The following is a 27891-nucleotide window of genomic DNA, read 5'->3' on the forward strand; positions in this document are numbered from 1 at the left end:
ATTTTAAAAAAATTCTGGTAATTAAACACCTATTTATTGGTTTTAATGATCACCATGTTAATAAAAATTTTGCACTTACCACATTAAGATTTCAATTTTTCGATTGAAGCCTTCAGAATAATAAAATGATTTTTTTAGGGTAGCTACCTGGTCGATAGAGCAAGTTTTTAAAAGCCAAATGGAAAACCTTTTTTATGTGATTTTATTTTTTTTTATGGGCCCTTGAAGTTATAAACATACTGGGTAATTTTATCTTTCTTGGCATTTAATTGTTTTTTTTATTCCATTCAAAGATCTAACGATAGTAAATGTTACCATACTGAATTGGCCTATCTTTCAGCTTAGCACACAAAAAAAATCAAGCATCTAGCGCAATAATTCACGTCACCATAAATAAAAATCTCATCGTACTCGGCGATAGATGAAAAATTGAAAAAAATGTAATAACTCCGAAAATACGAAAAATCGCATAACACACATGGGGGTGATTCGGATAGCCCTCTAAGTCCTCTACCTCCCAGCTTCAGTATATCACTACTTTTTGGGACACCCTGTATACCGCTTTAAATAGGTACATGTAAAAAGTAGGTATATATTATGTTTTCTGTCGTTTATATAACTTAAAAGGGCATCAAAATTTTTAAAGTTACTTAACAAAAAAATTGGAGCATTCAACAATAATTGCAAATCAAAACATTCCTGCCTTTACGAAAGAACGTAGGTACAACCAATAAAAAGACCGTAACAATCGATTTTCATATTATACTAATTTCACGAATCAATATCTTATAACGCTATTTTCCAACATGATTACGAAAGTCGTAAGAAACCATTACAAAAGCCGTCAAAATACTTCTAATCCAGTTTCTCACGCAACAATTATATTACGAGTGTCTTTCCGCAATTATTATCAATTATTTGCTTTCTGAGATTATTTTGTGTGATTATAAAGATGTTATTTTGAATAGAAATCAAGTTTGAAGCATGTAATCGCCAAATTACATTGGAAATGGTCGTAACTAGGCGATTTAAATTCTTGTCGCATACCATTAAATTACGAAACTATTACTTTCACTGTCAAAAAAAGAAATTACTTCTATTATATTTATATTATCTATTAATACACGAATTATTTAACTTTTAAATAAATTTATTAACAAAGCAATTAAAAGACAATGCATAATATAATCATGTACCTACATTAAATTAATATTCAAATTAATATTCTTTAATTAAGATTATCAGTAAATTTACCTTTTAACTGGCGATGAATTACAACTCAAAACAAACGGTAAAATCACAGTATTACCATTATTTCCTACAGTAAGGAATCGCCTTTGATGTCGCGCGATGCCGCCGCCAGCGTAGGTAATGACGCTGCCACACGAAAATACGCTAGGGTTGCAACAAATGGGAAATAAAACAATTGTGATTATTAATATTATGATGAAATCTTTATTCATATGTACATTCAAAATACATAATTGCGATTATTAAATCTGATGTAATTATTTGTTCATAAATATATAATTACAGATATTGCACTGCTAAATATTATTTACGTGGACACTTTATTTTTGTATGTTCTTAATTGTATATTATAACATTTAACTAAGTAATGCATTCGCATTGGGATGTACAATCTGATTAGAAAATAATGAGGACAACATATATACATAGCTTTGATTTTAATTCAACAGATACAATTAATACAATCTTTCTGAAATATTGTTTCCTTCTGGGATTTCAATGTAGATTTACATCCGTAAACCGAACAGTTTGTGCGCGCCATAATAGAATATGTAAGTACCTATGTATAATAAAATTATTACACAAAAAATACGACTGCGACATCCTTTCGCGCTAGGTAAAGCAAACTAAGAGTGTTTGCTTTACGCGGCCCGCGTCGCCCGACCCCCGCCAGTTCCCCTCCGTTTCTCTGCACAAGTACATTCGTCGCACTACTGTAGGAAATAACAAATACTGTGGTAAAATGATCACTCATAAGTCATATCTAATACGGAATAACTACAAGTTGATGTGAAAAATAATATAGCGCAAGTTATAAGCTGTTAAAATTCTTCTAATACAACATAATAATAGAAAATTAGTAAAAAAAGACGTGTGGCACTCGGGGACTGCCGCGGTAAAGCTATTGCATGCTATGCCTTCAAGCCACACCTCCGCGCCCGTCGGAGTGGGGAGCGTGAGGTTTTTCGTTACTAAATTTCTGGATTCGGTCCCCGCGCTCAAGGCCCGCGATAGAAGCTATGCAATAGCTTAATAATTGTACCTATACCATAAGTACAGATGCGGTGTTAGTGATGTTACATTTGTGAGAGCAATCGAACAGGCTGGCGTTCGGAGATTGAAAAAAAAAATACCTTGCTCAAGAATCTACGTAAAGGTACTTAAATGTGTATTTATAAAACACATCAAAATCCATGGCGAAGTTTTAATAATCTAAGCATACATAGGGACAAACAGACACTTCGACTTTGTATATATAATATGTATTGATTTTACAGTAGTTTTAACTTTAAACCAGAATTGGCATATTTATGCAAATTTACATGAATAAAGCTTATAAAAATCGCTAAACGCTTGTTTTAACAACTCCATGCACATCGATTAAGTCACAAGATCCGTGCGAAAAGTGGCCATTGTCGAAAAATGTCGAGGCTATTTTCTAAATAGAGATAAAACAATACAATATTTACCGGCTATTTGTTTCGAACACGAGGTTAATGACGTTTCCACGTTTTTAGCCACAACAATATTGTAGTCTTTGTCGCTTCCTACTCATAATTAGATGTACGTTTTGTTTTATAAACAGATTAAAATAACATTTATGACGCATTATTTTTAGACAAGCATTTTAAAGATTAACATGTTAATTAATATTCTTTGTTGCAGGACCACACAAAACAGCTTCTCAATCATCTATCACCATCTGAAAAGCTACTATTTTTCGGCACAGATAGTAAACGTGAGTACTAAATCACTAACTACTTGATATCTAACTCAAAAAGCTCTTTAAATTTATTTGAAAGATGTAAAAAAACTTCTTAACACAACTTTATAACCTGGTTAAACTTAAACCGCGGTTAAAACTAAACCAGCGACTTGTATCCAACTGATCAACTAAAAAAAACTTCTATCCTTGTCATTTAAAACACTTAACCATCCGATATAACAATTAATATCAGGAAGTAACAATCACTTCATAGCCTGAAATAACAATTAACGAAATACAAATCACAAGTGTGTAAAAACAATTATCTTTGCAGATCCAGAATTCGAGATAGCACATTTAAAAAACCAAAAACGACGCAAGCGATCCTTGCCACATGATAATCATGAGTTTAATACTCTACGGAAACATCTAGACTTAAAACTGAGTCCTAGGAATAAATTCTTAGATCCACAGTTTTTGTTGATGAAACGATGGTCCAATGGTACAGAGGTTATACTCGACCAACATACAGATGAAGAATTAGACGCTTGTTACTATAAAAGTGATCACGCAGCATTATTTGTCTGCGATGGTGTGGTAAGTAGATTTGAAACTAGAATCTGTTTTATCAAAAAAATTGTGAGCGAAAATATGTAGTTATGTGTGCCTTAATTCACTTACAATTTTTAAATCAATCTGTTTCAAAAAGTATGATATACACAATACCAAAAAAAAATTAAAAAAATGCTCATTTATAACATTTCTTTACAGAGAGGGCTGATAAAGTCTAACGATAGCTTTTACTATGTACATCCACTGCCAGAAAGATTCAACCACGAAGACTTTACTCCACATATAATTGTAAAACGCCAAATAGACAACGCAAATAACATCGAAGATAACTATGAGGAACCTACTTGTGTAGAAAGACATACTAATAATATAACGTCTTTCTCTCCTAACACATGGACAAAACATAGAAGAAAACGAAGCATATCAACAGAAAATAGTTATAATAATATTAATTTAGACACATATAAAGTAGACTTAGTACATAGAAATAAAACTATAGAAGCGTTTATAGAAAAATTGAAAACAGGTGAAAGAAGGCAGAAAAGAGCAGTGCTCCCAGCGATTTTTGTTGAAACAGCAGTGTTTGTAGACAGAGATCTATACAAACACATGACTATAAACTTTCCCAAAGAAACAGAGAGGGAATTAGTAAGATTCGTATTAGCCATGATAAACGCAGTACAATTACTATACCACGATCCCAGTTTGGGAAGGCCAGTTAATTTTATCCTGAAAAGACTAGAGATCCTTCATGAAGATCCATCGAATTTAAAACGACCTCATGACATAGATCGATTCTTAAGTAATTTCTGTACGTGGCAAAGGCTAGAGAATCCTCCAGGAGATAATGATCCTTTACATTGGGATCATGCGTTGATTTTAACTGGTTTAGATCTATATGTCGTTAATAAAAACGGCAAAGTCAGCAGTCAAGTAGTAGGTGAGTTAATAGATCATTGTGACATGAACATTACGAATTTCAACGCTCCCATTACAAGTAATCGAGCGTAGCATATTGATATCATTTGTTATTGCCTATGTTCCTTTCTCTTTAAGCCGTTAAGCTTTCGAAGTCAGTGTTCTGGAATTTTGAAATTTATTTAAATTTGTCTAAATGACTCATTTATTTTATTTTTACGGTTTCTGAAGATTTTCTCTAAACGATAAAGTTAAAGAATGTCAGACATTTAGCATTTGTTCTATCAATTGGTCTCCACAAATTAAAGTTATCAGAGGAAGACTAAAAATAATTAATTATAATTTTCAGGACTAGCTCCAGTAGCTGGAATGTGCACTGTCACAAGCAGTTGTACAGTCAATGAAGGAAGACATTTTGAGAGTGTCTACGTTGTTGCACATGAGATTGGACACAAGTATGATGATATAGCTCCTATGATAATATTATTCTTCTCTTATTTATTATCTGTATTTACTAACCCATATGCTCTCTCTACTCTGAAAACACCTTTTTTTCCATTTTTGGACAACATTTTGAGATTATATTATCTCAAAAAAAATCTCGTGTACAGTGTTTGTAAGTAAATTCCTCCGCGACTTCACCAATTTATAACATTTTTTAATGTTAATTCTTTATGTTTTGAGTTTAGGGTTATAGGGGATCACATCATAACCTTAAACGAAAATCAATTCCTATATTGACTGACCGGTTGGCTTGGTTGGTAGTGGCCTTCCAAGCCAGAGGTCGTGGGTTCGATTCCCACCCGGGGCAAATATTTGTGTGATGAACATAGGATGTTTGCTCTGTGTCTGGGTGTTAATTATCTATATAAGTATTTATTTAAAAATTATATATGTATGTTTAACAGCCATCTGGTTTCCATAACACAAGCGAAAGCTTAGTATGGGATCAGATCGTGCCGTGTGTGAAAATTGTCCTGAAATATTTATTTATTTATCTATTTATTTGTTTATTTATTTATTTATTTATATTTCAAGTCTGGGCATGCGTCACGACGGACCTCTAGCAGATAACGGTTGCGATCCGAGCGCGTATATAATGAGTCCAACACTCGGCAGTGGGAAGATCACCTGGTCCCAGTGCAGTAGGAGCTATTTGCAGAAGTTTTTGGAGTAAGTGCATTTTTCTGTTTTTGACGTGACAACGTCTTATAATTATAATTCGATAGCGCCGGCTGCACGCACGAAAAAACATGACTCATGCGGCGTTACCTCGCTCTGAAGCGTTCCATGTAAGGCTTGAAGTGCAAGCGAGAGCGCGGAACGAGCGACAAAGCACAATCGGACGTTATCACGTTCAACTATCGTCAGTAAACCGACTTTACAGACAACCAATTTTTTTGTATAAACATTTCTTCTAGAGGAACATCTTTGAAAACATAATTTTACTTGTTCTAAATTACCATCTTCTAAAAAATTATCTTCATTCTTCTAATTTACCTTCTAAAAAATTGTCTTGATTCATAAAGTCATCCAAATTTTCTCTTTGCTGTACATAATATACTAATATAGGGAAAAATGTACCTATACGGGATAGAGCATAAGAATATTTCTTGGAAATCAAAATTATGATTAAATAATTAAAAGTTTATTCATTTTATCACACATAAAATAAAAAGTAGATAATAAACAATAACAGATGATTGTTGGCACCTTAGAGCATTAAACCAACGTGGGTTTAATGCTCAGGTTGGCACATTACGAATGGTTTAATGATCTTCATCGAAATTAAATTGACAAATAGGTCAACTAAAAAACTAATAAATAAAATTGAATGACTCGTATATTGATACACACGCAAGACAGAATGAAATTGATACACACGCAAAATAAATTTACATATTTAGTAAAACAGTTTCAAAATTGCACAAGACAACACGAATATAGTTACTACACCACACGCGTACGATTTGCGAATTTTTAGTTATTGTTAACGCATGATAAGGTTTATAAATAAATTTCGTAAGTTTCCAAAATATTTCTTAGACTTTCTAAAATAAATCTCCCAAAAGCATTGTTAGGGAATGTGATAATTAATTATTTAGAAAAAAAATACAAGTTCGTCAGTCTCAACAAATTTCCTTTGAAATACTATTTGGGTATAATTTAATATCAAGCAAAGGGCATAGATTTACTGAAAAATGCGATTTATTCAAAATATTTTTTGTCCCGACGTTTGTGAAGTCCCGTGTCCGAAGTAGGATTTTTCTTCTGGGACAAGAAGGCGATAAGCCTCTGTGTCCTACGAGACCGAGACATTTTTTTTTCATCTCCACTGAGAATCGAACCCAGAACCCCTCGCTCACGCGTTCAACCACTGTACCTAGATATTATAATTTATAGCACAAGAATTCTTCTCTACAAATCGTGTTTTAAATCCGATAAAAAGTTTATTGTTTATTATTACAGTACATCCCAGTCGCGATGTCTCTTGGACCACGGTAACTCAGCTGGTCAATTGGACCACAGTGCTGAAGGAATCCTACCTGGTGAAAGATTCGATGCTGATCAGCAATGTAAGTAATTTTATGTGATTTTGTGATAAATTATTGGTAAAAGTGTGATTTATAGACTCATAAAACACTTTTTATATAAAATAAATCACTACAGTGAGGTTTTTTTTTTTCACTTTACCGCCCATTCAATTTATGACCGTGCGTGCCAACTTTTGCTTAACCTATTTTTATTTGTTAATCATGATCATTTTTTTATTTGTTGACATCTGATTTTTACAGCCTCGAGACATAATATACGGACAGACATACGCACAGTTAGTAATACCTAGGTGATTTACCCTTTCACTACAGAACCCTAAAAATACTTATTTAATTGAATAAATATTTTTCTAGGCATGTTAAAATACGGTCGCGGCAGTCGTCACTCAAACGCTCAGAATTTAGAAGATATTTGTCGAGATTTACATTGTCAAAGGGAACGATATACTTGGACGTCACATCCTGCTTTAGAGGGAACTAAATGTGGGGAGGATATGGTAAGTTGCGGAAAAAATAAAAATAATGCTTGAAAAAGTGGATTAAATTACATATTAATAGGAGTTATAAGATACTTCGTCCTAGCCAGACACTTAAAGTGTGTACTATATATTTTAACTGCCAGATCCTTAAAGTAGAATTATTTTTTATTATACTTACGTGATAATACATATTAAAAGCTTTATTTGTTATGTTACTTGGATAACTATGATATTTGGTTTCTTATACATATAGAGCCATAAATCATAATACAAATGTCACGATGTGGATTTTTACTGTGTCGCTTTGTAAACTATTTTCGTTTAATGACCGATTTCCGTTTTTGAAGAAACATATTTATACATATACGAAGATTTGAATAAATCCATATACATATTATAAATGCGAAAGTAACTCTGTCTGTCTGTTACTCAATCACGCCTAAACTACTGAACCAATTTTCATGAAATTTGGTATGGAGATGTTTTGATACCCGAGAAAGGACTACTACTTTTTATCCCGGGAAAATGACGCAATCCCAGAAATCCCACGGGAACGGGAACTATGCGAGTTTTTCTTTGACTGCGCGGGCGAAGCCGCGGGCGGAAACCTAGTATATTTATTTACAAAACACAAAGATTATTTGCCTATATTCCCAGTATTGCCGCGGCGGTGAATGCGTAGACCGTTGGAGTGGTCCGACAACGAGAGACGGTCTGTGGGGCAAGTGGTCTAGATGGTCTGATTGTGCGTCTGCGTGTCTGCTGGACGATACACACGCGCCAGCTGCTAGTGGGATGGCGGTCGCTACCAGAAGGTGTAACAGACCCAGGTGGGAGACCGTTGCGGTGGTCTGACTTATAAATTATACGTGTCGTAATATTATTGAAAGATTTTTACTGGAAATTTTGTTATACATACGTAATAGTATCAGCTGTAAATCACTGTAACCACTTTTATGCAATTAATGAATTTGAATATTGAAATTTTAAACGATCTCTGTATGTAGTCATACATAACAACAATGAGTTTTAGGTGAATATTTTTACTATTCATACCACGATTTAAGAGGAGGATGCATGTTAATTTAGTTAAACATTTGATTTTTAATTTCAGATTGGATAATGGAAAGAAATATTGTTCTGGACACGACAAAAAATATCAGTCATGCAATGCACATCAGGTAGGAAATGTACCATTTAACTTATGCATTCACTTGTATATTTAAAAACCAAGAGTTAATTTTAATTTAAACATCAGATATGCATAAAAAGTATGTTTGAAAAAAAATTAAAGTACTTAACTACTACGCGATTCTCTCGCGTCTCCCTAATTCCATATAGGTATAAATATTCAACATCACTTTCACAGCAGTTCAATTTAAAACAAACATTAAATTTGTCTCTACAATTATTATAAACAAATAAAATTGCAATTAAAACATTCCAGTGTAACAACGTGCCAAGAATGACGGTGCGAGAGTTCACAGACCAGATATGTTCTAGAGCTCGTGAAGTAGATCCTGATCTTATTGGCACTGGCTTGCAGAGGATGGATGCTGATGGTAAGGACAAGGAAAAAGTTCAAATCCATACTATTAATATTATAAATGAGAAAGTACTCTGTCTGTCTGTCTGTTACTCAATCACGCCTAAACTACTGAACCAATTTTCATGAAATTTGGTATGGAGATATTTTGATACCCGAGAAAGGACAGAGGCTACTTTTTATCCCGGGAAAATGACGCAATCTCGGAAATCCCACGGGAACGGGAACTATGCGGGTTTTTCTTTGACTGCGCGGGCGAAGCCGCGGGCGGAAACCTAGTGCTATTATATTATCTGTGATATATGTCTATTTCTAGGAAAATTTAGATCTAGAAAAAATAAAGAATACAGTTGTTAGTGACCTAATGATAGTAGTAATAGGCGACTGTTGAGCCAGACGACTTAAGTTCGTTTCCTTTTAACTAGTTATTTCGTGACAGACCGTGTGAGTTTGGTTTCTACTGCAATTATTGTTCACTAGTTTCACTAGCATCTAACTATTCTGTTCTGTATAAAAATATACATTTTTTTTGTGATGTAGTTCGTAACGATTTCCTTGAAATTAAGTGTTAAATAAACAAAGGAACGAAACTAAGTACAAACATATTATACAATACTAGCGGTCCTCCTCGGCTTCGCCCGTGATACATATTTCGCAATAAAATGTAGCCTATGTTCTTTCTCAGGGTCTAAAGATTATCTGTGCTTAAATCTTATCAAATTTTATCAAAATCGGTCCAGTAGTTTATGCGTGAAAACCATACATACATACAAACCTTTCCTCTTTATAATATTAGTATAGATTGCGTATGTTAACACATTCAATCTTTAAAGCTGAAACTATATTGTACTAAGTTAATCATTACCATCAAGCTGATCTGATAAGCCAGAAAACAAAATGTTTTGACGTGACAACGTCTTATAATTCGATAGAGCCGGCTGCACGCACGAAAAAACATGACTCATGCGGCGTTACCTCGCTCTGAGGCGTTCCATGTAAGGCTTGAAGTGCGAGCGAGAGCGCGGAACGAGCGACAAAGAAGCACAATCGGACGTTGTCACGTTCAACTATCGTCAGTAAACCGACTTTACAGACAACTAATTTTTTAATAAAACTAATGTATTGTCTTTAGATGTAAGCAGCGCATGTGCAGTGTGGTGTGATACTCGAGGTGGAGGATACAAATCTCGTGGCTGGACACTTCCTGATGGGACTTCGTGTTCCAGGATAGCTCCTATGTACTGCATCTCTGGAGTTTGTAGGGTAATATCAGTTAAATTTCATATCTAAGTTGTTCATATCGTTTATTTTCAATGAAAAAGTGTTGTGTAACGCAATCATCAACTCAAAACTCCCCCTTAAAATATTTTAAAATAAAAAAAAAGCCGGGTTGCACTGGGGGAGTGCCGGCAGAAGTGAAAACTTGATTATTAACGTTGAGCATGTTTGATATTTTGGAATGGTATCCGTCTTACGCTTTTTCGATCAGGTCACGTGTCCTGACGCGAGTTTAAGATTTTATACCCATTACAGAAAAAGTGCTCAACGCCGAAAAAGAAGTTTTCACTTCAAAAATTGGTAATGTTTTTTATTCAAATCTTCTTTTACTCTGTACTTTACATGGCTAAATTACGTTTTTTCAGAAATTCACATGCAATAGTGCAGATGATACAGAATTTTCTTTACGACCATCGGAATGCGAATGGGAAGCCTTACAGTTACAGACAGTGAAACCTTCGTGAGTGCAAATTTATATTATTTTAGTTATTGCGTATAAATATTATTATTGCTAATTTTTACTTTGTATTTGTATTTTTTGTTGCTGTTACAAGAATAAATGATTTCTCTAAATGGTAAATATTCAAAATGGTTGGTTGAGGCTCACGCATCACCATGAAATATGATAATATGGTTGAATTTATCATTCCCATAGATGGCGCTATATAAACAGTGTGGCATATAATAAGAATTTTTTAAGCTATTGCATAGCTTCTATCGCGGGCCTTGAGCACGGGGACCGAATCTAGAAATTCCGTAACGAAAAACCTCACGCTCCCCACGGGGACGGGCGCGGAGGTGTGGCTTGAAGGCATAGCATGCAATAGCTTTACCGCGGCAGTCCCCGAGTGACACACGTCTTTTGATTTTTTTTTCTTTTTGTGGCTTTCAGAACAAAATCATCAGGTACTTGGCGACGAGCAATCGGTGCAGAATGGGTCCCCACAAGTGGTTGTCACTACCGATGTATCCGTGGTGGGAGTGGTATCAGATTAGTGCACTCGGTGTCACGGGACAGAGATAATATACAGTTATGCCACCAGGATAGGGAGCAGTCGGTGAGTAGCTATCAGTGGCCAAACTGCTTGCTACTTGCCTGGCAGAGATGGCTAAGAGACATAAGGCTGTTTGTACATTTAAATTCATTAAGATATTTATAAAATAATATAAAACCCAATGTACAATCAAGAATCCATACTAATATTATAAATGCGAAAGTAACTCTGTCTGTCTGTCTGTTACTCAATCACGCCTTAACTACTGAACTAATTTGCATGAAATTTGGTATAGAGATATTTTGATACCCGAGAAAGGACATAAGATAGGTTTTATCACGGAAATCCTACGGGAACGGGTGTTTCTTTGAAACCGCGGGCGAAGCCGCGGGCGGAAAGTTAGTAAATAAATAAATAAACAGACAAATAACAATAATTGCTACTCTCATATTTCACTCCATTGAGGTTCAAGCAATTTCTAATATGGTGCATTCGGTTACACTCTTTAATTCAATACTTTAAATTTAGCTGCCAAACGGAGTATTACAAACTCGAAAACATTATAAAAATCATTGTATTGTTAAACTATGAGAAAGTGACTTATTTCTTAATTTGAAATGGTTATGAAATTCTACATATTCACTTTCAAATCAAGAAACAATAAAAGTAATTACGCTTAAGCTGTAATAAAATAGTCTTATTTCCTGATATAAAATTCTCGTGTCACAATGTTAGTCTGCATACTCCTCCGAAACGGGTGGACCGATTCTCATGAAATTTTCTGTGCATATCGGGCAAGTCTGAGAATCGGCCAACATCTATTTTTCATATGTACCACGGGCGAAGCCGGGGCGGACCGCTAGTGTTTATCTATAAAATTCTACCCATTCATGTTCAAATCAAGAAATAATAAAATCGTCAATGAATGATTTCAGGGATGCAGTCAAAAGATGAGCGCATATCAATACGCTACAATGGTGTGCAGCAAATACAAGGAGAGAGTTAGAAGACTGTCTGGTCTCGGCATGCAGATATCACCCGCTGTGGGTGAGTAGATAACATTTCTAAGAGATCCATCTTCTTAATATATATAAATCTCGTGTCACAATGTTTGTCCTCAATGGACTCCTAAACCACTTAATCGATTATAATAAAATTCGCACACCATGTGCAGTTCGATCCAACTTGAGAGATAGGATAGTTTAAACATGTAGGTACCACGGGCGAAGCCGGGGCGGACCACTAGTATTAACATAAATAAACCTGTGGGTATCCTCATTCACAGAAAAGCTAATATTTACCTACAGGAAAAAAATTTGAGTCAGACGTTGTCATATTCATCAGACGCGTTTTTCCTTATATTTCTAACTTATTAATTTTTTATTCAGAGCACCCAGCCTATACAATATACATGCTTATGTGTTTGATTTATCATTTTTCTCTGAACTACTTACTTACGACGTAGGTACCTAACTTATTTCTATATTTTTCACACACAAAAGATCTTTTCTGTTTACTAATAAACAAATAAATTTAACTATGTTTGTAACTTATCATTTACTAGCTTTCCGCCCGCGGCTTCGCCCGCTTTGTCTAAAACAATAAATTATATACTAAAACCTTCCTCTTGAATCACTATATCTATTAAAAAATACCGCATCAAAATCCGTTGCGTTTTAAAGATTTAAGCATATATACATAGGGGCCGTTCATAAAATACATCACACTAAAATTAACTTTTTTTGACTCCCTCCCCCCTGGTTGTCACGCTGTGTCACACTTTCTGTGACCCCCCTGGAAATATTTCGTCACAAAAACTAAGACCCCCCCTAAACATGATAAATTTTGATTGATAATACACAAATTTTATCAATTTATTGTAATAAATTGTAAGTATATATACATTTAAATATCTGTATATTTACTAATACGAAATAAATGACTTCTATCATTACAATATCGAAATTAAAAAGCTGAGAGAACGAATACTCAGTAAAATTTTTTAATGAATGGCGAACGTCACGCTGCCGTAGACCCCCTGTCCCCCCTAGTCACATCTTGTCACACTCCCGAAAGCCCCTCCCCCCCTTGTATGCGAACGTATTTTATGAATGGCCCCATAGGGACAGAGAAAGCGACTTTGTTTTATACTATGTAGTGATATTCTAACTTACTTATCATTTACCTACATCCTTACTCATTTATTCATTTTATTTATTTATTCAGAGGACCCAGACCGTCCATGTCGTGTCGCGTGTCAGGACGAACGAGTCCGCCATCGGTTCTATCTGGTCAACGGGCGGGACGGGTGGTTCCCGCTCGGTGCTGCGTGCGGGAGACACAACGCGTCCTATTGTGTTAGCGGGAAGTGTCTGGTGAGTTTGTGTGCTCTGGTAGAGTCTGGCAGAATTTTTTTTAAAGTGAAACTTTTATTACATCGTCTCAAACTGTTTGGTCTGTGTAGCGCATGTCGCGTGTATCGCGGCTGCCGAGTAGGTATACCTACTCGGCAGCCGACCGTCACCGTATGGTGGAAAATCTATAAAGACAATATTATTATAGCTTGTAAGTGTGGTTTATTCTAATGAAATCTTAATATCTGGGGGCACGGTAGTGCCCCCGCCAAGACGAGCCAAGCGACTACGCGCACGGGCACTACCTACCTTTTCTCGAAGCGCTTCGACGTTTTTTTGAACCCTCATAACTTGGGTTTGGATTATGCTAGATCAACAAAATTTTCGGGATATATTGTCAATAGCGGACTTATTGAACATATTAAGTTTTAATTACATTAGCTTTTATACTTCAGATTTTATTTATATCTAAAAAACGCTAATTTCGTCACTGACTCACTGATGATCATCAAAATTCTTAAGGTATTTCCTAATGCCCTAGAAAGCTGAAATTTTATATGTAAGCTAGTATTAGCACACAAACAACAAAAAAATTATAAAACTTGTAACTTTCATCCCCCAACCCCTTAAACTAGGGGATGGGAGTTTGTATGAGACCTGTAATTTTAAATTAAATTAAATTTTGAGGTCTAATCTAATAATCTAAAACTTGGTTCCCCTAGATATATATATATGTATAGGTACTCCTTGTTAAAAAATAAAAATTAAAAATTTAATCGACATATATTGAGACATATACTTCAGATCAGATCATATAAATATAAATGAATAGAAGTGTTGCGAACGTCTCCTGCCTCTTACGGACGTAGCTAAAAATAAAAAAAAAATTGTTACAAACAACTTACAAAAAGAAATGAAATCCCACCAAAAACATTTTCATGTAAAATGTTGCCAAGACGAGTCCATATGACTCGCACTGTCAAAAAGTTATCAGATCTCATGTAGAGCCAAGCTTCTAACACTACACGCCCTAACTCTACAAGGCCTAAATTCACAAACTCTACACCTTAGTCAAAATATGTGGCTTGGCCGTTCGTTACTACAAGAACTATTGTATACAGTATAACACAAAAGTAATGAACAGTGAATTAATTTTTCACCTTACGCCGATGTGAATGTAGCGAAATGGCCAAGCCACATATTTTGACTAAGGTGTAGAGTTTGTGAAGTTAGGCCTTGTAGAGTTAGGGCGTGTAGTGTTAGAAGCTTGGCTCTACATGAGATCTGATAACTTTTTGACAGTGCGAGTCATATGGACTCGTCTTGGCAACATTTTACATGAAAATGTTTTTGGTGGGATTCAGTTTACACGAAGGTAAAAAGTCATTTAAATTCTAAAAATATATAAAACTATATTCCATAAAACCAGGAATCTCAATACAAATGAATGTCGTAAAACCAAAAATATCAAATTCATCAATACAAAGTTTTTACAAAGATCTATCTGCTTGAATGCAATTATCCTAATATCGCAAGATGTAATAAGTGATTAGTTACAATTGTTTTATTTTATTTTTTATTACTTTTGTCACTCTATACTTGTTAGTAAAGTAATTATTTAATGTGCCTTTTAATAATAATAATTGATTTTCCAGGAGTTCGGTCCAGACCACACACCAGTCGCAGAATCTGTGTTCACATTACCATTACTAGCGAGACACAGTTCTGTGTCCTCGAGACACAGACGCAGTTTACTCCGAGACAGGATCACTGTGAAGGCCACACTTGACAGACAGCAGATTGACGAAATTATCGCCAGACTTAATTTTACGAGTGAGTAATAATAAGCCTTTCTAGAGCCTTTGTTGTTTAGACATGGACTAAAACCTAATTTTACGAGTAAGTTACTAAGTTAAGACCAGGGATCAGGGATACTCAGACTATAAGCAGAAATAAAAAATATATCGTTATTTCCTGACAAAAATACAGGTCTACATCTTCAGTAGAAGAGCCCAGTGCCTATATACAGGGTATCCCACCGTTGGTATACTAAGCTCAAAGGAGGTTATTGTTTTTAGTACGTAAAAAATACTTATAAAATTCCAGACGCATTTTTTTATCAAATATATGAATTTTTAAAACTCTATGTGTACACTGTACACTAGGGTGGAGTGAAAAATATTTTTTTTCATTTTCGTTTCGGCATACCTGTAAAAAGATGTCATTATTGCTCATAAATACACATGCAAAATTATACTTTGCAGATGATACATTTAGAGGTGCCCCCAGCATCATGAACTTTCAGAAATTCAAAAAATTTAGTCGAAAATCATTAAAGTTTAATTTTGACAAATTAACGCTAAATCAGATTCTGTGTTTTCTCGTTGGTTGCCAACAGGAAGACACAGAATACATAATATTTCAATATATAAAAAAGTGGCTATCGCTGGCTACCAGTGGCTCTGGTCGGTGGCCCGTTTGCGCCGACTCTTATTGTAGGAAACGTTGATTTTGAACAGTGCCGTTAAGGAAATAACACTAATGTTAGTAATATTTCTTAATTAAATTTTACACGTAAATACAATTAAGATCATAATTTAATATTTTTGATGTGAGTTCTATCTATAATTTCGCTTTGTTACAGTAAAGTGTTGGAAGTCAAAATACGACAAACGACATGTTGTCCTGTATTTTGTTTGCCAGAGAAGTACCCAGTGTCTCAATTACCAACTTATACTGATGCTAAGAAACTATTACTTATTTATTAGATATGAATTTAAACCTGATAAAATAACAAAATTCATGATTTATCCGAAAGATTAGCTACGGAAATGTTTGATGTGTGGCGAAAAGCATCGCTTCCCACTATTAGCTTTAATAGAGTACTACAACTTATTCGACACACCATATTCGATGAATATAGACGCTTATTAAAACCTTATCAAGACCGACAAACTAACAAAAAAGAACAAGAAAAGATACCTAACTGAAGTATTTTGTCACTCAGTACCAAAGGTTATTTGATATTTGAAGTTGCAAATGTATTTTTTTTTAATTCTCTTGTACTTGCTCAAAAGATTATACCAACTTAACTATGTGGCAAGAATGTGAGAAAACTGAGCCTCTGACTTCTAATTTATCTGAAGAAACCTTAAAAGACATCGTGAAAAGCGGTTTGACTACGTTTCAGAATATCAAAGATTTTCTATGCCTTGCCCAGGCCGTAAAGCATATTATCAAATTGGTGACATAAGCTTCAAGTGCAGTTTGCTGAGAAAGTAAACAAAATGATTTTATAATGGCAAGAGCATCAGTATCACGAATGCTAATGCCTAATTTTGAAAAAAAAAACAGCGTTATCTATACTAATATTATAATCTATACTAATATTATAAAGTTGAAGATATTGTTTGTTTGAACGCGATAATCTCAAGAACTACTGGTCCGATTTAAAAAGTTCTTTCGGTGTTAGATAGCCCATTTATCGAGGAAGGCTATAGGCTGTATATCATTACGCTTAGATTAACAGGAGCGGAGCCACGCGGGTGAAACCGCGAGGCAAACGCAAGCGCAGCTAGTACTAAATAATTACTTATTTCTGATATTTTCATTCCTCTATAATATCATTTTCATTAATGAAATACGTTAAAACAACTAATCAGGCTATTATTTAGTGTATCATAAAGAAGTTTGTTATATAATAGACTTGAAGGCCATAAAAATACTGTGATTAAAAAATAAATCAAAGTTTGCGAAAAAATCATATTTTTCTAATTTTCAATTGGGTTGGGGCACCTCAAAACATCAAGACAGGTAAACAATATTTTGTATGCTGAATTCACTCATTAAAAGGCACCTTTCTGTCGCTATGCCTTTTGAAAAAAACAAAAAAAAATTTCTTTCATACATTATCACTCCACCCTACTGTACACCCATAACAAGTAACCCACCTAACTTTGCCACCCGCAAGTGAACTATCGTTTAAGATTATGTTTACATATTAACGAAGCGGTATATGCTAGAGAAGAAAACATGGATTTTAAAGAAAAACTTAGCAAACAAATTTTGACGCAATTTTGTTCTCTAAATATTTTTAACGTGATCAGCGTATGCAAACCTACAAGTCCCTTCGCGCTTAGTATACCGATAGTGGGACACCCTGTATATGTTTAAAATAGTCCGATAAACAGCTTAAAATATAGAACTATATTTTAGAATATATTATGTAAAATTTCATTCAATATTATTAACGAGCTCTAAAACGTCTGGCGAAAGGTTCCATGCAAAGTGTCTGGCAATGTTTTATATTATTTTGTTTTAATCCTTATCCCTATAATTTTATCCAGTTTATTTTGACGTTCCATACAACTCAATTCAATAATTTTCTCATACTTTCAGACAAAATCAACGAGCACTTCTCCTACCCAGAACAAATACCAGACAACATTCAAGTGGACTTCAACAATCCCATACACATTGCGCCAGAACAAACGCTCTTGAATAAAATACCACGACCTACTTGGGATTGAATAAACAATAACTAATTATATACCTACATTATTAATTTAAAATTGTTTAATTTTATTAAAAGACAGTCTAAAAATGCAAAAGAGAAACAGACAAAATATTCTGTTTCTCTACTTTTATGTCACTTTCATTTTAAACTAACAAAATGAAGTAGAATGGAAATGTACTAAAACCATGACTAAAACTGACTTTTTGAAAATATTATTCTACCTGTAATAATACGATGTGTATAAAAAATATTATAAATGTATGGACAACAGCTAAAAATATACAGTAACTATTATGTTTTTAGTTGCTGTGTGTCTGTTTTGTCTATATTTATAAAGTATGAAAAATACATTTTAGACAAAGTATTTTTTACAAAAACAATTCAAATACGCTTCAAAAGAGAGTTGTATACGTAGTATATTATTATTAGTCTGTGGTAAAAGTAACAACATATTGATAGAAACATAATGAAGTCCCTCACAAAGGTGCTAAAGGTTGTGTAAATCGGATGTGTCCGTATAGTCATACAAGACTGTACAATTATTGTGATTTTATATTTATTGCTAGGTTTAAGAAATGTTTATATTTTCCTATATTTTTAGAATAAATCATTTTTATATAAATCTGTGCTTTTTATTTCAACCCCAGTTTTTATAAAAAAGATTATGATATCGCAGCGTAATCTACTATGAAAATAAGAGAAGTAGAATACTTTTGAATTATGTTACCCACAATGTTACCTAACAAATGATTAATTACCATATCTCGTACCAAAAAAATGATAATCGTAAAAACATAACTTTCAGGAAAAATAAAAAAACCGATAAGTGGCCACGCAATAGACGTAGGTACAGATAAAAAAAGGCTCAGTGGTAGCTAATTTATCAACCTTTTATTATGTGTAAAAATAATTTTCAAATCAAAACTGACGATAATTCAAATTGAAAAAGTTAGTATCATTGGACAATGGACTAATGTTTTAATTTACTAATATAACTACAGTAAGCACATCATTTCTCGTTAATATTGGACATATGCATTATTGGGTAATAGAACAGCTATGAACTGGGGTATTTTATGAAATATCAGAGTAATCAACTATTGCTATTATTAAGAATGATCACGGTAAACATTAATAAAAATCAGTCATCCTTGTGGTCATCCTGATCATCATCGTAAGACCATATTGTACATTATCAATATGGTCTTACCCAGTCTTGTCTTACCAATGGCGCCAAACCATATTAATTGTACGAGAATAAAATGATAACAGACATTCATCATTATTTCACCGACATTTTCGCCGATTCATTTTTCCATGAATATGTAAAATGTTATTATCACATAAAGAATGAAGAAAATTTTTCGCTATCACTATAATATTAGCTTTTTTATTTAGTTTGAATAGTTCTGGGAAAAAGCAGTGAATATTATGTCTTATAACATTGTGGATTAGAGGAGAAAAATTACAAAAAAAATTGTGTATATTGTATTATTAGGCTACGTAGGTTTCAAATATCGCATAACAATAAAACTATGGTTATGACAGTAATCATTTTATTCTCCAGGAACGGCGATATATGGAATATGGATGAGCATTTATATTACATATCCTCAGAGAATATCTAACTCATATTAGTACAACTATGTATTTTTTTAAAGGTTGTTTCAGAACTTAGTTTCCACAAATAAAAATCGATAAGATAATCAAGAAATATATTTTCAATTTTAATATTAAAACTTAAGCGTTGGTTTGTAATTTTGTATGTGTGCAAGGTAAATAAAATACAATTTGATAAAAATAAATATATTATACTGAAATAACTACAAAAGTATCTTAATTCACTTATAACTCCTAACATTTCTCATGGCCGACATCAGTTTAGCTGGATCAGTCAGGAACCATTGCCACAGTTTCCGAAGATTATGCTTATCGCCATTCTGAAAAAAGAAATAAGATTTAAGATATAAATAAAATTTATTTGAATACTATTTATGTGGAACCAATGTGGTTTGACATGCTACTAATAAATGCGAAAGTTTGTGATGATAGATGTATGCATGTTTGTCACGAAAATACTACTGGACGGGTTTGGATGAAACTTGAGCTATGGAAAAACTTGATTTTGCCGCCACATAAGTACCCTAACGCACGGTTTTTTTTCGAATAACATCCCCAGGTACATGAGATGTTTTGTTTCTTTTTGCTTAGAAAAATACAAATTCGAAAAAATTCGGCTTTTCTACAACAGAGGGCGTTAATTTTCAATAGATATAACTTTGAACCTAAACACATAGAAATAAGGTTTAAATTTGTTTTAAACGTGATAATAGGAAGGGTCGACTGTCATTCATTGTTATTTCGATTACTATGGTGACGTTCGTATTACTTGTAAATATTCTTTAATTTTAAGGAAAAACGGCATTATTTCTAAAAAAATAATTACCGATGAAATGTTATTTCTTTATTAGTATAGCAGGATGAATTTCCGCAATGGGAAATGATGAAACACACTATGTTTACACACGCACGTCTCGAGAGCAACTGAATAGCGACGAACGCACTGGTGGCTTGGAAGTCACCTGAGTGGCGACAAGGTCACGCGTGCTTACGACTTCTAGTGTCTTGTTATTTAGATTTCTATGGTTGTGTCAAAGTGTTATTTAGAAATTCCGTACTTTTGACATAAAAAGATTTACCTTAACAGAACTAAACTGTCCACTAGTCACTACAACATTAGTGTCCACTAGCACCAACTCTTGCACCAAAGCGTGCACCATACTAGCAACATGCGTGTTGCAGCTGTTCGCTTGCTTGCTGCAACCGTCCCATATGTAGCGGCTTAATGTTGCTTGTTGTTTCTTGCTAAAATTTAAAATGTAGGGTTGAACGTTAATATATGTTAAGAATTGACATAATTTTGTGGAATAATAATTTTAAATTAGTATCTTTCAGTTATAATATTCTACCGTCTTCAAAAACAACAACAACAACATACTTACTGTGATATAAATTTACGAATTATCAATGGTCAATCAGATTGTACTTTAAAAAAAATACGCATTATTTTTAATATTAATTTAATAGTGTTGTGGAACTTTTTACAGATTTTAACAGCAATTGATTCATTATATTAGACTGCGCATACTAAATGCGAATGATCGAAGCTCTTTAGTAATGTACCACTGTACTACAATTCTACTTCTGCGTAAATTCAAAAACAATAAAATATTAAGTAGGTATACCCTAAAAATTAAAAATAAAATAACTTACAAGTGTTGTAAATCACTTTCCTTCCTCACCAACGCATCTATAATATTATCATTAATCTCATATATACTTTTCTTCAAATCACAATAAGATTTAACCAAAACGGCTGCATCTTTCTCAACTCCTAGTATTGAACATAGAGAGTTTAGGAGTGTGTTCGATAAGGCTATTTGTCTCTCTGTTTGTTCTTGCTCTGTGCAAATGTCGTTCATTAATTGCTGGAATAAAAGATATATTATTTTATAATTAACTAAACTAAAACATTTAATTAATTACCTAGACATATAAGAGTAATATACATATAAGAGTAATATACTACTTAATGCATCAACAACAGATCTGATTTCAATGAAATTTGGTATAAATGTGGTTTGAAGGATATAGGAAACCATAAGGGTTTTTTGACTAGGTGGGCAAAGATACTGACGGATAGTTAGCATATAATAAATATTAAATAATATGTGAGAAGCTCACAAACTGTCTACCTAGGCGAAGTCGCAGGTAACAGTAAGTAGATTGGTGCGTTCAAATAAACAATACAGCTTCATGCCCCTCTTCATAATCGTGAGCGTTGGCCCAACAAAAGATTGTCGATGTTTGCATAACGACGATTATGAATAAAAATCTACAATGACGGCGGATCATATACATTTAAGCTCTAAACTATCATGATTGCCTCTACTCGCCCAATGCTGCCCCATTGTGAAGAGGGTCCATAATATCTATATATACTCACATTATAAAGCTGAAGAGTTTGTTTGTTTGAACGCTAATCTGAGGAACTACTAGTCTGATTTGAAAAATTCTTTCCATGTTAGATAGCCCATTTATCGAAAAAGGCTATATCATCACGCTAAGACCTACAGGAGCGGAGCAATGCGGGTAAAACCGTCACAGCTAATATATAATATATCTTTCGGTCGCCTCTAGCACAGGTTTATACCTAGTTGAGGCGATCATTGAGTTTAAATTTAGGTCAATGTATATGTACTAAATAAACGATTTTTTATTTTTTTTACTTACAATCCTGCTAATCACAGCATCCTCCTCCTGCATCACAAAGCATCTGAGATGAGAGGCAAAGTGCAGCAACTCCTCAATAGAACCGAGTTCCCTTCGCAATGCACAATATAACAGTCTATCTAGTGATAACGCTTGCTGCGTTATTGTGTGGAGGTACTTTAGATCCGACTGGATTTGCCTGAAAGAAGTTTTATCTTAATATATATAAATCTCGTGTCACAATGTTTGTCCTCAATGGACTCCTAAACCACTTAACCGATTATAATAAAATTCACACACAATGTGCAGTTCGATCCAACTTGAGAGATAGGATAGGTTTTATCCCGGAAATCCCACGGGAAAGGGAACTATGCGGGGTTTTCTCTGAAAACGCGGGCGAAGGCCTGTGAAGTTTATGAGAAGATTTTATCAGCTACTATGTTTTCAAATACTGGTAAAAAAAAGTAGTAAAAAAACACTAGTAAAGGATATTTTATGTATCAACTAGCTTTCCGCCCGCAGCTTCGCCCGCTTTGTCTAAAACATAATAAATTATATACTAAAACCTTCCTCTTGAATCACTCATCACATCTATTAAAAAAAAACTGCATCAAAATCCGTTACGTAGTTTTAAAGAATTAAGCATACATAGGGACATAGGGACAGAGAAAGCGACTTTGTTTTATACATACTATGTAGTGGTACAATCAAAATTTTTATGCAATAAACTGTAGTTATAAGAATTTCAATTATTCCAGCGTATCAAGGCATTAATAACAATTGTTAGTGTTAAAAGAAAAAAGAGAAACACCTACAATCTAACGGCCAGCACAGATTTAGCAATGGTCTCATCGGCCAAGTTTGTCCGTCTGTCCACCAGCTGTTTAGCCGCGTCTTGCAACTGCTGGTCCAAAATTGATTCTTCTTGTTCAAGCAAATCTATTGCGCTTTGTGCTTCCATTGCGTATACTCTATGAAAATAATATTTAATGGTGAAAAAAATATTTTAGAAAATATTAAGATGCTGTGTTTGACGTTTGTGTATGTTAAGTGTTTGTTAAGCTAAAAATTCTGCATCAATACGTTAAAATATGATTGAATTTATACATTAAAAAAATGTATTAAGCTATGAGATAGTAGGAAATATACTGTGCCTGTGTATAATGTACATACATGCAACTTTAAATTGGCAAAATTAAGTCTTTCACAATGCCTTATAAACTTTTTATCAAACTAAACAATATAACATGGTTCTTAGCATATAACATTTTCGTTTAAAAATCTCCTTAAATTGTTATTTGAATAAACAGAAACATCCATTCATCATTCTTATAATACTAGTATTATTTATATATTAGAATAGCTCTGCCCCGCGGTTTTACCCGCATTGCTCCACTCTTATTGGTCTTAGCGAGATGGTATATAGCCTATAGCCTTCCTCGATAAATGGGCTATCTAACACCAAAATAATTTTTCAATCGGATCAGTAGTTCTTGAGATTAGCGCGTTCAAACAAACAAACTCTTCAGCTTTATTATATTAGTATAGATGACGCTCACGTTATTTGACTGGGATGCACATTATTGTAATTAGCGACAAGGGCTAATTTCGCTTGTTCCCCACATAACTCCGCTTTTGTTTCCACATACGCCAATATAGCATCTAATAACCTGGAAATAAATAAATATTATTAAATTGGAATTTATTCACAAATATAATTATGTAGTTTAATAAATTGTCTAGATGCAAATCAAACTACTTCATAAATAACTATAGAAATAACTTAACCATAGTTTGATTTGCTATTTTTGCAACAAGAAATTCATAAAACTGTAATTTTATTTATCGATCAGGAGGCAAAGAATAGCATTCATTTGAAAAACTTAGTAATCATTTAGTTGAGGTTTAATAAAGATTAACCTTTTATATTTATAAAGCATTTGAATGCCATTAAACCAAAAATATCAAATTCAAAGATTAACCTTTTTATGATTTTAAAAATACAGTCAACAATGGCTAAATGGGGGTTGTTGGAACAATTAAAAACTGCATAACTAGTAAAGTAAATACAGTAGCACCTCTATAAGTCGAATATCAAGGGAGACGCCAAAAAATTCGAGTTATAGAGTTTTCAACTCATGGAGAATTTCGACTTAGGCAGATTTTGATTCGACATAAAGAGTTTGAGGTTTATTCTTATAAATTTTGAATTAGAGAGGTAAAGTACATTAAAATTCAACTTGCAGAGGTGACAAACATGTTTTTATTTATTATAAATCAACATTATTTCAAATCATTTTAAAATAAAAAATATGGCATTATAAAAGTCAGTATTTTTTTTTGCTTTAGATAATTTGGTTGTTCTCTCGCATTGTCTAATCAATAAAGAACAGAAAATTCTTCTTCTTCAGAGATACTGGTTTGCTCTATAAAATTTCGTAAGGTATTCAATGCGGTTCTTGCCTCTTTGATGGAATCGCATGTACTATTCACGTCTTCTATGTCATCTTAATCATTAGTATCGGTTTTCTGAGCTACTAAATCGATAATTTCGTCATCAGATACCCACTTAATGCAAACACGTGTTTACGTGAGTCATAAATTTATTATCGTATTCTCCTAAAAATCGAAAATGTTTTCTAAGAAACAATTATAGGGTAGGTACTGCACTGTCGGCAAGTTGTTAAAGTCGGTAACTTATTTTTGTTCGAACAATAGAGGTAATAAATTCCAAATGATCAAGTTATAAATATTATAAAATAAAATGTTGCTATGTTCGAGATACAGAGGTCAAATTTAATTTTTCGAGTTATAGAGTGAAAATATGTACCAAAATGGCTTGGAGGGACTCGGTGATTATTTCGACTAACAGAGGGCCAAGATTTCAAGTAACGGAGGTTTTCGGGTTTGAAGGGAAGGGAACAAAACATTTTTTCGAGATTTGGAGGTTTTTGACTTATCGAGGTTCGACTTAACGAGGTGCTACTGTAAAACAAAATAATGTTCAAGTCTACAAACCTATTCTCCATATTCTTAGCCTCAAGAAAATGAGCCGAGCGTAAATCTTCCTCCTTTATAATATCACTATGTTTCAGTTTTTTAGTGACATATAGATCAAAATGTGACCTAAACAGTGCTTGTGATTGACGGTAAGGTTCGAATGGACCATATGCAAGGAACCTTTTTGATATTTCCTGTAAAAATTAGAAACAAATTTTAACTATAAAAGTTTTGTTAAAAAAAATGAAATAAATTCCTGTTACAAAACCTTTATAGCAATTTTGAAGATATCTTTAAGATTAATCATGAACTTATTTTCAATAATTCATTTAAATGATTAGCAATAGTATAATAGACATATTGTTCTTTTGGTGACAATAAGCTTTGTTTTAACACGCATTAAAATATATGATTTCATGGTAATGGTCTAAAAGCCACATGTTCTGTCATCGAGTTTTACTGTAATATTGTATTTATATTATACATTTCTGCTACAGAAATATGTACATACATTAATTTTCTTTTATTTTAGCACACACTAGGTTAACTTTTGCTGTTTATCTGCATTGAATAAGATAATATTTAATTTTTTAATTACCAAATTTAAATTATGTAAAAATGTACCTTATCCCCATAACAATTGCCGTACATATCAAGTGCTTCTCTGACAGTATCCATGACTTCACTTGTAATGCTCTCTACTTCCTCAGCAAGTCGCAGGCAGTCCTGCGCCAGGGTGGCTCCATCCTCAGAGCATTGCTGTTCAGCCGCTCCGAGCTTTGTTGTTTCCTTGTGTAAACACTCTTTTGTGGACCTGAAATTAGTGTCATCAATGTACTATGTATATCTACGAAAGTTTCTTTCTAAAAATCGTAAAAAAAAAGGCGAAGTTATTTATTCATTTTCATATTTTGTATTTTTTAATTATTAGCACAGTACATTTTCAATGTATAACTTCACTTCAGAAAAAAAACATAAATTTCAGATTTATAAAGTTGTGAAGAAGAAAAAAGTGCATTCTTCATATTACTTTTCCATATCCAATTATAGTTTTAAATATATTTTAAAGTCTTTATAAGTTTTTGTTATTATGACTTGAACTTACTCATTGTGCCTAATCATATCTTTAATTGCTTCTTCCTGTTTCTCCAATAAATCCAATCGTTCTTTTTGCATTTTTATATCCAACTGTGCATCTTCAATAGCATCCAAGTTCCCTGGTAAGCAAATTCCTTCATATTCCTGCTGAATTTCTATTACTGCTTTCTCTAATTCTTCTATGGGCATAAGCATACCATTTCTTTCGAGTTCTAAATATCTGTAAATTAAAAAATCTTTAAGTTCGAAGTTTAAATTATTGTAATAAGTAGGTAATTATAGTATGAATTATTGTTGAAGACTACTTGAATGTTTTGTCAGAAATTTTACGGAATACGAGAAGCTTATTATGTTAAAAACATTACCTGCATTCTTCACGGGCACTTAGTGCATTATTTGCATCTAAATTCTTATAAATCCACCTCAAAACCTCTGAAAAATCAGGATCGTTCAACATCCATTCAAAGGATTTATTGTATGTCTCTACACCTAAACTGTGTAAGAACGGAATAAAAGCATCATCAGTTATTTCATTTAATTGGTTCATTGTTGCTTGCAAATCGTTTTATCTAAACTTTAATGTAAATAAACCCGATTTATTTTTATGCGTGAACAACAAACGTTACATTTCAAATTTCAATTCGAATTTCGAACGTCAACAAATTAAACGTCAAAAGAAACCCACTTTTTTATAGCTACGTCTGAGCATGGATACAAGTTTATTTGGTCCGTAATCCGTATATAGACTATAGAGTGTAAATCCTTAAAGCATCTACAGACGCTCCGATTTGGTTGGTGCGTAGAGGGAGAATGTACTAGAGATCACATCGGCGTATACCCGAACGAGATGGCGAATCCTTACGTCAATGTTGCCAACTATTACAAAAACTTTTTATCCGAAAAACTGGCAAAATATCTATAAATGTTTGGGTATTTTTTTGTAAGATAGGTTTATGAAGAAAAAGACAGATTTGAAAAGATTTTGTTATTTATTAACTTAACTAGCGACCCGCCCCGGCTTCGCACGGGTGCAATGCTGATACTAAATAGTAAATACACTACAGAAAAATTATGAACGTTGTATATAAAAACATAGCGGCCCGCTCCGGCTTCGCACGGGTATAAAAATATATATAGCCGGGCGGCTGGCCGGTACCGCCGCAAACGCTACGTCCCGCAATTTTTAAATCTATACTAATATTATAAAGAGGAAAGGTTTGTATGTATGTATGTATGTATGGTTTTCACGCATAAACTACTGGGCCGATTTTGATGAAATTTGGCACAACCTTTTATTGCGAAATATGTACCACGGGCGAAGCCGGGGCGGACCGCTAGTATATATATATAT

The 27891-nt window shown here is 33.6% G+C and overlaps 2 protein-coding genes across 2 annotated transcripts in view; one reads left to right on the forward strand and one right to left on the reverse strand.

Moving 5' to 3' along the window:
• LOC149901571 (A disintegrin and metalloproteinase with thrombospondin motifs adt-1-like) overlaps window positions 1-18205 on the forward strand; it is a 44915-nt gene extending 26710 nt beyond the window's left edge. The window contains exons 2-18 of the mRNA XM_090110911.1: window positions 2917-2989; window positions 3291-3553; window positions 3728-4469; window positions 4797-4902; window positions 5486-5620; window positions 6917-7023; window positions 7357-7499; window positions 8139-8311; window positions 8596-8662; window positions 8929-9043; window positions 10160-10290; window positions 10671-10765; window positions 11198-11363; window positions 12236-12347; window positions 13527-13675; window positions 15310-15487; window positions 18053-18205. Of these exons, the coding sequence (XP_089967037.1) occupies window positions 2917-2989; window positions 3291-3553; window positions 3728-4469; window positions 4797-4902; window positions 5486-5620; window positions 6917-7023; window positions 7357-7499; window positions 8139-8311; window positions 8596-8662; window positions 8929-9043; window positions 10160-10290; window positions 10671-10765; window positions 11198-11363; window positions 12236-12347; window positions 13527-13675; window positions 15310-15487; window positions 18053-18183 (2886 nt within the window). The 3' untranslated portion in view covers window positions 18184-18205. The remainder of the gene's footprint in view (window positions 1-2916; window positions 2990-3290; window positions 3554-3727; window positions 4470-4796; window positions 4903-5485; window positions 5621-6916; window positions 7024-7356; window positions 7500-8138; window positions 8312-8595; window positions 8663-8928; window positions 9044-10159; window positions 10291-10670; window positions 10766-11197; window positions 11364-12235; window positions 12348-13526; window positions 13676-15309; window positions 15488-18052) is intronic.
• A 1788-nt stretch (window positions 18206-19993) lies between these two features.
• On the reverse strand, window positions 19994-27234 carry dgt3 (dim gamma-tubulin 3). The gene is made up of 10 exons (XM_090110978.1): window positions 26906-27234; window positions 26548-26760; window positions 26067-26256; window positions 25461-25636; window positions 24002-24112; window positions 23258-23413; window positions 22464-22641; window positions 21444-21658; window positions 20870-21035; window positions 19994-20110 (listed from the first exon to the last, which is right to left on the reverse strand). Exons 1-10 carry the CDS (start codon window positions 27085-27087, stop codon window positions 20012-20014), a joined length of 1686 nt encoding a protein of 561 aa, XP_089967104.1. The 5' UTR covers window positions 27088-27234; the 3' UTR covers window positions 19994-20011.
• Between the last annotated feature and the right edge of the window lie 657 nt (window positions 27235-27891).

Source organism: Colias eurytheme, chromosome 16 (genome assembly GCF_061535395.1).
Source record: "Colias eurytheme isolate Ceu_HAF_F1 chromosome 16, ilColEury1 Martin Lab GWU primary, whole genome shotgun sequence".
NCBI lineage: Eukaryota > Metazoa > Arthropoda > Insecta > Lepidoptera > Pieridae > Colias > Colias eurytheme.

Bases quoted from the DNA above. Each gene is read 5' to 3' on its own strand.
- dgt3 (XM_090110978.1), bottom strand. From the start codon at position 27,087: ATGAACCAATTAAATGAAATAACTGATGATGCTTTTATTCCGTTCTTA. The intron at 24,113-25,460 runs GTTTGTAGACTT...ATTTATTTCCAG, and splicing joins GCTAAGAATATGGAGAATAG to GTTATTAGATGCTATATTGG. The intron at 21,036-21,443 runs GTAAGTTATTTT...TTTAAATTTTAG, and splicing joins GAAAGTGATTTACAACACTT to CAAGAAACAACAAGCAACAT.